The sequence below is a fragment of the Galeopterus variegatus genome, unplaced genomic scaffold (assembly GCF_000696425.1).
Source record: "Galeopterus variegatus unplaced genomic scaffold, G_variegatus-3.0.2 Scaffold9382, whole genome shotgun sequence".
Taxonomy (NCBI): domain Eukaryota; kingdom Metazoa; phylum Chordata; class Mammalia; order Dermoptera; family Cynocephalidae; genus Galeopterus; species Galeopterus variegatus.
In genome coordinates this window covers 41,557-53,153 of record NW_007735493.1, presented here as the reverse complement: position 1 = coordinate 53,153, position 11,597 = coordinate 41,557, and the positions used below count along the sequence as shown (strand labels likewise).

The following is an 11,597-nucleotide window of genomic DNA, read 5'->3' as shown; positions in this document are numbered from 1 at the left end:
AATAAGACAATCATTCCCCCCCCCCCCCAAAAAACAAAAAAAAAAACCTTCCCCCCCCCCCCCAACACAGCTATCCACATTTCCTAGTTTCTCAGGTATATACAGTGTATCTTATGGATTCTATTGGGAGATAATGTCTTTGAGAACAGCCAAATATTTGAAAATGATTGAAAATCCTTTGCATCAGATCTGGTTCTCACAGTATTCTTTTAGTTCTTGAAATAGGCTTCATGCCTAGAGAATCTATTTTAAGAAAGTGTAGGTATCTCTTGATTGTTAGATTGAAACCAATATAATTGCTAGTTTAAATGTAAGTTGCTTGGATTGCCTGCTCTTTGTATATTTGAACAGAAGCTAGTGTATTTAATGGGAAGTGTCTTCTAAAATAGCAAAAGGGCGATTGTTTACTTTGCTGGTATCCAAACAGACCTGAAATGATTCATTAAATAGTCTAGCTCTTTATTTGCTATGGTCTCTGCCCTTCTAAGCATTTACTTTGTGGCTCAGCATATCAATAATCTGGTGGTCAGCAGGAATGTATTTCATATTTTGATTGTCTATGCAAAGACATTCATTTAGCTAAAAATAATGAAATGTGAGGGAGAGGTCTCTTTTCCCAAGTGGAATCCTGATCTGTGCATTCTTAATGATTTTATGTTTGGTAATAAAGCTGCACATATTAGCTTGCAGCAGAAAAGCTTTGGGACTGTGTGGTGCTTGTGGTAATGAAATATGCAACACATGTATGGAAGACTGAGGAAAATAGTCACTTTAGCTGTATCTATCATCTAGTTAAGCTCATTAACCAGCCACGTATTTCTTTACTAAATATTTTTTAAGGGGGCCAATAAATATTTTACCTAGTCTCTTTTTTTTTTTCCTTTTTGTCTTTTTTCGTGTCCGGCAACGGATCGCAACCCTCAGTGTCACGCCCGTACCGGACCGGGACCGGCAACGCGATCGCAAACCTCGGCACTGCGCCCGCACCTTGCTCAGCCAGTGAGTGGGAACCGGTCTGTATGTGGGATCCGAACCCTCGGCGGGAGCGCCGCCACGCTCCCAAGCAGCGCACTGTAGCAGTGTGCCACCGGGCCGGCCCTTTACCTAGTCTCTTAATATATATGAGATAACTTCCACATACATTTTATATTTAAATCACCCTGACTTAAGTAATTACTGATAAAGAGTTGATATTTTTAATTCAGTAAGACTAAGTCAGGGATTCAGAGCTTTCACAGACTCAAATCCTAGGGGTTTTGGGAAAAACAAAAACTAAAACCTTTAGGGCCGGCCCCATGGCGCACTCGGGAGAGTGTGGCGCTGCGAGCACAGCGATGCTCCCGCCGCAGGTTCGGATCCTATATAGGACTGGCCGGTGTGCTCACTGGCTGAGCGTGGCGCGGGTGACACCACACCAAGGGTTGCGATCCCCTTACTGGTCACAAAAAAGACAAAAAAAAAAAAAAAAACCGAAAACCTTTGGTTTTAAAGGAAAAACCATCCATTTGAAGTAATAAAGAATTTTCCCTGATATGTTTTCTTTTTTTAAAGAGTACCTGTAAATATTCTAAGCTTTTGGTATTCAAAATCTGGTGTAGAATAGTGTCCTGGGCATGGGAAACCTGAACAAAGGCAGAAATAACTCAAATAACCAGTGAGCTTTTGTACTTGTACACCAGTTCCGATATAGAAATTTAGAGTTGGAAATGATGCTTGGAGATGCTCCAGTCCTTGTTCCCTTTGTTTTGCCACAAAAACTAGGGGAAGCAAGGATAGTATGACTTACGACTGTCACACCGACAGTGGCAAAACTGAAGTTTGAACCTTGGCTCTGTTAATACTTTGCCTCTAATTATAAATCTAAGAATTAAGATTCTCGGGAGATTAAATTCCTAAATTCTGTTATGAAACTTGACAATTAATTGACACTTCAGCTGGATAAAATATAGACATAAAATGGCGGAGTTGAGTAGTTGCAACAGAGACTGATTTTGTTTCTCGGCTTGCAAAGCCTGAAATATTTATTGTATGGCCATTTAAGAAAATGTTTGCTGACCCTTGCTGTAATCTAGTTAAATAATCTAGATTTGGGTAGGACCAAAATGATCAAGAAAGAAAAATCTGAAAAATACTAGCTCATTATTATAATAGGATTTTTGAATATAAGAGAATGAGGTTTTTAAATTTTTGCTACACCCCTTAGCTTGTTAGCTTATTAATCAGCAAGGTGTTTCACATCTTTGAGAATAGTCAGCCTCTTAAATTAACAAATGATCAATTATGAATTCTGTATTTAAAGGATCTGGTCATAATAATAGACAAAAATCTAGGTTTTGATTTGTCAGGCTCTTAAGTATCTGCTGTGGGCAAGGCTGTCTGTAAAGATAAGATGTGAAAAATGGGAGTCTCATGAAGGTGGCATGTCCTCAAGATAGAGGGATCAAGAGCAAACTTTCACAGAGAACTGTTTCCCAGGGCCATGTTGGTTTTCTCTGGTCTCTATGCCAAGTGTGAAGGAGGTTGAGACTGCTCTTTCCTTCCTCTTCCTTCTTGATTACCAGTTATTCATTAAAATATTTGAGTAAATAGCATGTCAGGTTGGACCCCCAGGCACAAGATGATTGAGTGGCTTAATTCTGACAATCCTTTTAAAAAATATTTCAAGTAATTCTTCCCTTAAAAACTTCAACCAAAGTTATGAAAAGCTGATCCAAGTGCTCAGGTGGGTGTTTTTGTTTTGTTTTGTTTTGTTTTAATTTGGGGAAAATAAATCCTAATTGCTAACTGTTTGGTAGTTTTTTTTTTAATTGAAAGTACCTATTTGATCAAATTTTTAAAAAATGGTATACAATGATACAAGTTTGGTCAAAAGTGAGCCTCCCTCTCAGTCTTGACCCTGGTTCTTGAGTCCCCCTCTGTTGAGACAATCACTGCTGTCAAGTTTCCTGAATATTATTCCAGAAATAGTTTTTGCTTATACCAACTCATATATATATTTTAAGCAAATAGAAGCTTGTAGGATGCAATTGTGTACCTTGCTTTTTGTTTTACTTGAGATAATTGTAGATTTACATGAAATTGTAAGAAATAATAGAGTGATCCCTTGTATGCTTTGCCCAGTTTCCCTCAGTGGTAATATTTTGCAAAACTGGTAGTATATCACAACCAGTTTATTGGCATCAAGATAATCTACTCAGATTTCTCATTTCTCTGCATGTGTATTTGGTTCTGTACAATTTTATGACCTGTGTAGTTTCCTGTATCCACCACCACAGACAAGATACTGAATAGTTCCAACACCACAAGGATCCCTCCTGTTACCCTTTTATAACTGTACCATCTTCCTTGCCCCCTACCCTGGCAACCGATAAGTCCTCCATTTCTAAAATGTTGTCATTTAAAATATTATATAAATGGAATCATACAGATTGTAACCTTTTGTACCTTGCTTCTTTTTTTTTTTTTTTTCCCTTTTTGTCTTTTTTCGTGACCGGCAACGGATCGCAACCCTCAGTGTCACGCCCGTACCGGGACCGGCAACGGGATCGCAACCCTCGGTGTTGCGCCCGCACCTCGCTCAGCCAGTGAGCGGGAACCGGTCTGTATGTGGGATCTGAACCCTCGGCGGGAGCGCCGCCACGCTTCCCAAGCGGCGCACTGTAGCAGTGCGCCACCGGGCCGGCCCTGTACCTTGCTTCTTAAAAACAACTCAGTATCTTTTGGATATAGACCTACTTTATTTACTTTTTGGCTGCATAGTATTATGTTTTATGGGTATACTTTGTCTAATCAACATTAAGTGGCACTTATGTAGGTCTTGCTGTTACAAAAATGCAAGCAGTGAATCTTCTCTGTGTGCACGCTCAAAGTCTATTTATAGCAAAAATGTATAGCCATGATATTGGGGGGTTGGAATATATCAATGAATTTTGGTAGGAATTACCAAAATTTTTCTCAGAAGAGTGTTTCCGATGTGCAAGAATTCTTATTCTCATATAAGAATACCTGTTTTCTCACATCATCACATACATAGCGTATCACAGAACATTTTGCTTTGGCGGTTAGTTTCTTAAATCACCACTTGTCTCTGTATTCAGTAATCTTTTTGGGGGGTCGGGGGGCAGTTTTTGTGGTTGCTAGGTGTTTGGGCTAGGTGAAGATTAGTTCTTTTTTTTTAAAGATGACTGGTAAGGGGATCTTAACCTTTGACTTGGTGTTGTCAGCACCACGCTCAGCCAGTGAGCAAACCGGCCATCCCTATATAGGATCCGAACGCGCAGCCTTGGTGTTATCAGCACCGCACTCTCCCGAGTGAGCCACGGGCCGGCCCTTGAAGATTAGTTCTTGAACCCGCAGCCTTGGTGTTATCAGCACCGCACTCTCCCGAGTGAGCCACGGGCCGGCCCTTGAAGATTAGTTCTTGTGACTCCAGTACTGCAATGGAAAATTTCATTCCAAGAAATAACATTGGAGCTAAAATATTTGTATAATATTTTCAAGTCTATTGTTGGAGTTTCAATAATCAGTGAAATTTCAGTATAGCATAGCTTTGGAAATGGGCTTGTTAACACTCAATGGCAAGGATAAGAAGTTATTGTGTAGATCTTATTGTTCTTACACAGACTCATTCTCAAGCATAAGTAGGGTTTTATCAAGCTTATTTAATTGTTTTTAAATCAATACAAGTTAACTTAATTGAAATAAAACAGTCAAGAAAGAAATGATTCTTATTTCAGACCTTATTTTGAGAGTGCTGACTCCTCCAGTAAAATTAACCAACTGAAAAGAATATGAAGAGGTGGGGATGGGAAGAAAGATTTTGTTTTTTCCCCTAGCAAATCAGTAATTACTGAGCTTAGCATTTTTATTGCTCAATTTAACATTGCCTGGGAACATAATTGTGTTTGATTTTATAGCTATTTTAACAATGTTTTGATGTACAGTGAACAGAAATGTATTTCTCTAGGTATTAGACACTAGACATCTCTAGAACTGGCTTAAGATATTTAGTAAACTTTCAACAATATCCACTTTAAAAATGCCTCTTAGATGCTTTGTACCGGTAAGCACTCAGCAAATAGTGATGTAATGAAACTGATGGTTTGAGCAGTAAATATATATTCTGAATGGGTAGAATATAGGCTAATGTGAGGGCAGAAATTGGAGTTGTGCGGCTTTAAACCATGGAGAATGCAGATTGAAAACATTCCTACTCTCTGTATGAGTGTCTCATTAGCAGTTAATCTTCCACTTCAAACTTTGAGAGTCTGTTTACAGTTCGGGTATATTTTGCTGAAATTAGGTTGACCCCATATGTATAGAGGGCCCTGCTTTTTAAAGTCGAATAACAGGGCTTTCACTTTCAATGAGAAGTTAGGACAGCAAATTAACTTACTGTTATTTAGTCCTTTGGTTACTGTTTATATTTTGTGAGAAGCTGGGTCAAAAATTCTAGAATCATTTTCTCTTTAATCCAATTTAATATTCTTGCTTATCAAAAATGACGTGGCATGACTTTATTACTACTACAATATGCTACCACAGAAGGATTAGGACTTATTAAAATAAAATGATGAAGGAAGAGTGACCTTAAAAAGTAATATGTATGCAATACCACAGAACCAAACCTTATTTCAAAAATAGTAACTGTGACACAAACAAAACCTTCAAGCTACATTTTTTAGCATCAGGATTGATTTTCATAGGGCTATTCATGTGCTGAATTTTATCGATTATTATGAAGCCTATCTCCCCAAATCCCAAATGCCTGAAAAGACCACCATGAAACACATGTATTCTTGATCATACCACTCACTGGAATTCCACTCTTCAGTATAGAAGCCACAAGCCATATGTGTCTAAATTTAAATCAATTTAAATTAAAAACGCGGCTCCTTAGTTGCACTAGCTGCATTTCAAGCACTCGGTAGCCACATGTGGCTAGTGGCTACCTTATCTGATAGCACAGGTAAAGAATGTTTCAATCATGGTGGAAAGTTCTTTTGGACAGCACTGCTCGAGATTGATAATGGGGATGGCAGTGAGAGGGCCTTGGTTCTCTGCCGGCTTCACAAAGAGATCCTGGTGTAAGGCAGGGAAGCTGAGGCCTAGTACTTAAGACAATCCTTAAAAAATAATGTGTTCATAAAAAATTTCTTCTGTTACTGTTGTTACTGCTTTTTTGATGATTTGAGGTCATTGAACTTTGAAATAGCTCCATTGCCAAAAAAGAAATAATACTTGCCGTTAGAGGGTTTCAGCCTGTTCGCCCTTTGTCTTCTCCCCACAGCTGCTGGGCATGCTGTGTGCATGCATTGTGTTGTGCAGAAGGAGTAGAGATCCTGCCTACGAGCTCCTCATCACTGGCGGAACCTATGCGTAGTGCACAACTCAAGCCTGAGATTTTTCGTCTTACTCTGATTTGGAAGGTGAATTGAGCAGGTCTGCTGCTGTTGGCCTCCTGAGTTCATCTGGTTGAAGCACATGTCTGCTGGTGTTGGACGAGCAGCTTGGCTTTTCACGTACCCACCTACTTACCTATGCACCCTGTGACTTTCTTTTCCCTTATTCTAGCTGACGCTCCTTGCTCCTAAGTTTTTAAGTACGTGGTAAGTGTTCTAATTTCAGAACTATTTGCGAGTTACGTAGTGTGGTAGAATTCAAGGATGTAGGCCCGCTTCTTTTACCTCCAAAGCAGTGATGGGATGGATGCTGAAATATCACTGGGTCCTTTCAGTCTTCACAATGGAGAACTCTTGGCCAAAGGTTTTTGGGGGGTGGGGGAGGAAGCCAGCTGTCTGGCGAACACCAGATGGTGCCCCTCATCAGTGTCCTTTTAAAAAATATATACTGTAGTCCAATAAGATAGCAACTGTACAAAATGGCTAAAATAGATTTTAGAATCATATGGTGTGTATCTTGGTTCATCTTCAAAATCAGAGACTGATCTTTGAAACTAGTGGTTTTTAATCAAAGCCGGCTTTATGGGAAGAGTATAATGTATGCACTACTGTTTCGAAATACTTAGTGTGAGTGTGTGAATGTGTTTTTGTATGATTGAGCCCATTCATCATAAGTCTTAAACTTGTTAGAAATAATGTACCCATGTAGACTAGCAAAATAGTATGTAGATGTGATCTCAGTTGTAAATAGAAAAATCTAATTCAATAAACTCTGTATCATCCCTCAACATGTAGTTCTTAATTATTTTGGGGATATTTCAGTTCCAGAGCAGCAGTGCAGTGTTTTAAATGTTGGTGTTGTCTGCAGTTCATCATGATTTGCATGTGTTTTCATTATGTCTGTTGCCAAATTCTAAAGTCCTTGGTATTCAAAAAGCCACAGATGCTTTTCAGTCCAGTATATCCTACAAATAATGGAGCAGCTACTGTGTGCATGACACTGGGGATACAGTGATGATGTTGCCCTTGTCTCCAAGGAGCTTGGAGTCCTAGTAAGCTGGTAATTTCCATGCGGTGCAGTGATTGTAATAATAAAAGAATGGGAGTCAAAAGGAGGTGCCTGGAGAGGTCAGGGGTGACTTACTGGAGAAGATGCCCAAGTCTGGAGGCTGGAGGCTTTGTGGGAGAGGGTACACAGGAGGTGAAATGGGATTGAGTGTGCAGGGAGCTATAAGTAGCTCATTGTGCCTGGAGCTTAAAATACGAGGCTGGGAAAAGAAGTTGGAGAAGTGGCAAAGCCCAGGTCATTTAGAGTCTTATAGGACATTCATGGAGATCGGACTTGACTTATAGATGGAGGTAGCTGTTAAAGGGTTTGACCTGTCCTGGATGGCCCCTGTGGCTGCAGTTCAGAGGATGTATTGGGATGTGACTAGACTCCAGTTAGGTTGATGTAGTAGTGCAGGAGAGAGCCTAAGAGCATGAAGTAGGGCACCGTTGGTGGAGATGGTGAGGGGTGGACTCAGGGACTGTTTGGAGGAGGAAAAAATGGCAGAATTTGATCATTAATTGGATGTGGGACAGAGTGAAGGGAGGAGTGTAGGATGAGTCCCAGGTTTTAGGCTTAGTCAACTGGGAAAACAAAGTCACAGAGATAGGGAGGAAGTAGGGACCACATATAGGGGCATGATTTCACGTTCAGTTTTGGACCCGGTGATTTGGAGATGCCCAAATATCATGCAAGTCTGTTCCACCTGAAAGTGGAAAAGATGTGGGAAGGGAGTGGAGTAAAAACTAACCCCTATCCACAAAGTGAACCAAAACATTCATGAATTAAGAGCTACAGGGGATTTAATAATGTAGCCCAGCCCATCCCATCTCTTGTTGCTAGCTGTTGCACTGTGGGCAACAATGTTTGTGACCTTTCACTACCACCACCTCCCCTGACCCTGTCTCCTAGTTTTTTTTTTGTTTTTTTTTTAATTGAAACATAGTTGATTGTACATATCTGTGGCGTTCAGAGTTGAATATCAATGCCTGTGTGCAATATGTGATGCTCAAATCGTGATAATTAGTATATTCAACATTGTACAATGTAATCGATTTTCGTGGCCCTTTACCAATTTTGATATGTATCATTCTGTGGCTCCCCCATCACAGGTTGGAGCTGAGGTGACCAGTATTTAGACTGTGATGTTGGATGCCCACCACTCTTTCTGCACAACAGAACTAGGCCTCTAGAGCAGGAAATTGCTCTGGGAGAATGTGCCAGTTGGTAACCCACTCCTTGAACCTACTTGAGAAGCGGATTCCACACACCCTTCCTTTGTTCATTCCTCTCTGCTTGCCTGCTGAGAGAGCAGCTTCTTCCCCTCTGCTCTGCCAGGTGGACCAAGATCTGCCATATTAAAGTGAAATCAAAAAGATGGGGATGGGGCGTAGCCCTGGGGCCAGTTATCCATTCTAGCTCCCACCAGCTTTAAATTGTTTAATTCCTGGCACAGTCATCCTGGAAATGCCTTTTTCCCTTGCCTGGGACCCCCTAGAAGGGGAATCCTGTTCATGTTGGCCAGGGCCATGCAAACTCAACTTCTACCTGTCTAGCATCTCCAGGGTCTCTGCCATTCCACATGAAGCTGAGACTAGGAGTCTGCATGACCCAGAGACCCTGTTCCCCAGCACTTACTCTTCAGAGGACAAAAGAGCCACTCCTCATGTCCGAAATTTAATGAGTGAGTTCTCACACTATGCTAGTGTTTCTTACCCTGTCTGCACATTGGAAGCACCTGGGGAACTGAGAACTACAGATGCGTGGGTCCCAGTTGGGTGCTTCCAGGGTGCAGCCATGGTTGAGAACCACTGCTATATCCTATTGCCATTTAAAAAAAATTTTTTTAAATTTGATTTGGAAATAATTTCAAACCTACAGAAAAGTTGTTAGAATAAGAATTGTACATCTAAGACCCAAATATCCTTTACCCAGATATGCCTGTTAACGTTTTGTCCCATTTGATTTGTCATCTGTGTTCTCAAATGTGCACTCACTTGCTACACATACATCATGGCCTTTTACCCCTAATACTTCAGTGGATATTTCCTAAGAATAAGGATATTTTCTGACAACCACAGTATAGTTACCAACTTCAGTACATTTAGCACTGATAAGATAATCTACTGTTTGTATTCCAGTTGACCTCAGTGTCCTTTACAGCATTTTTCCTGTCTGCAGTTGTGGAGTCAGTCTGGGATCGGGTATCCTACTTAGTTGTCATGTCTCTTTGTTCTCCTTTAATCTGGAGCATTTCCATAGTTTTGTCTCTTACGACATTGACATTTTGGGAGAATACAGTCCTGTCTTTTAAGTGAGGCTGCTCATTTTTGTTTATCTGATATTTCCTCTCGATTCGACTTGGCGTTGCAGTCCGGGTGGATGGAACACTGCCTGTGTTGTGTGGCCTCTCGGCATCATGTCGGGAGGCACACCATGTCCGTCTGCCCCTCAGTGGTGATGTTAATTTTGATCACCTGGTCCTATGAGAGGAAAATGTGAGCAGGAAAATTTTAATATAAATGTTAGCTGTGTAAAAGGTGGTTAACTACTAAAAGGGGTAAAAAGAAGACTCTGAAACAGCAGAAAACAACTACCATCCCTAGGGCCGAGGGAAGAGAGGGTAAGGAAGAACTTAGAAACCCAGAGGAAATTCCCCCAAGGCTGAGAGGCCTCTGAGGGGTGGCTGTGGTTGCCCTGGGGACACACTGCCTGCCCCACACTGAAGAGTACACCGACCGAGGTGCGCACCGCGGAGCTGTGCCAGCCGAGCACTGCCGCTGTGGAGAGTGCTGCTGGGACCCGTGCCAGACCGAAGAAAGCGAAGGAGAAAAAGTCCTCCCTCCTCCTGCAGCCTTGCCAGCCCTTCGGAGCCTCATGGCCAGCCGGCAGAGGGGACATGTAGTTTGCAGAGTCCCTGCTTTATTCAGTGTGACAAGGAAGGGTGAGTTTGGAGCTAAGAGGCAATAAATTAATACCTGGTATATCTGTTCAAGGTGTTGTCCCACTCTCTCCATGGCACAGTTACTATTTTTCCCCTTCCAACTAATAAACAGTCTCTGGAGACATAATATAGCCCATATAAATATTCTACCCATCAAACTTCTGCACAGATTTAGCAAATATTGCCGATTCTGGCCTGATTCAATCTCTACTATGATGATTGCCAAATGCTGTTTTTCCAGTCCAGCACTCCTTCCTCATTTGCCAGCCAACCCACCCTCCCATCGTTATTTTTATATATCCGTTTATATCCATAATGGACTGATGGATTCCCATTTTTTTCCAACTATAATTCGTCATGGTCCTTTGCAGGGGACTTTCTCAAATAGTTCCAGATTTGGCCAGTGGGAGCCCCTTCAAGTTGCCGCCTATGTCCTGACAGTGTTTTGAAGCATTCCTGTGATATCTGGCATAATAAGATGTCCCAAGCTCATCTTGTATTCTCCGTGACTGAGCCCTGGTCCTTGGCACTAGGTGTGCTCATTGCCGCTGGGGTGGCTTTGCTTCTTGTCCTATTAGTTGACGGAACTTGTCTTACTGCCTTTTAAAAATTAGTTTTGTTTTTAAAGTAATTGGTGCTTTAAAAAAATGTAAATACTGGGCTGGCCCAGTGGCGCACTGGAGAATGCGCCGCTTGGGAGCGTGGACTCCCACCGAGGGTTTGGATCCCATGTGGAGACCGGTTCCCACTCACTGGCTGAGCGTGGTGCGGGCGCAACACCGAGGGTTGCGATCCCGTTACCAGTCAGTAAAAAAGACAAAGAGGAAAAAAAAAATGTAAATACAGACATCTGTAAAGAATAAGGTACCCACAGGTAAGCAAGTTTAGCAGTGGTGTGAATCCAGACTCTTCTCTATAAAGACAGAAACAGACTTAGTGGTGGGTTTTTATTTTGCTTTTTGCTGTTATATGGATTTTATTCTACCAGGCCCTCTTTATCTCTTCACAACATAGTATGGTGCTCTTCCCAGGTCATACTATAGACTCTGTCATTGCTTTTTCTTAGCTGCACAGCTAAATTAATAACATGATTAGCCAATGTACAATGAGTGGATGACTTTAAGGCTGCTTCCAACCTCGCTGCAGTGAGCACTTCCATATGCATACTGGCAGCATTTAAAAATTTTTTTAGTTAAAAAAGTTT

General features: G+C 41.4%; 1 protein-coding gene across 1 annotated transcript in view; it reads left to right on the top strand.

Moving 5' to 3' along the window:
• The window catches only part of TSPAN3 (tetraspanin 3), a gene marked incomplete at its 5' end in the record, with an annotated part of 18,359 nt that extends 11,170 nt beyond the window's left edge, over window positions 1-7,189 (top strand). The window contains one exon of the mRNA XM_008593597.1: window positions 6,290-7,189. Coding sequence (XP_008591819.1) covers window positions 6,290-6,382 — 93 coding nt within the window. The remainder of the gene's footprint in view (window positions 1-6,289) is intronic.
• Between the last annotated feature and the right edge of the window lie 4,408 nt (window positions 7,190-11,597).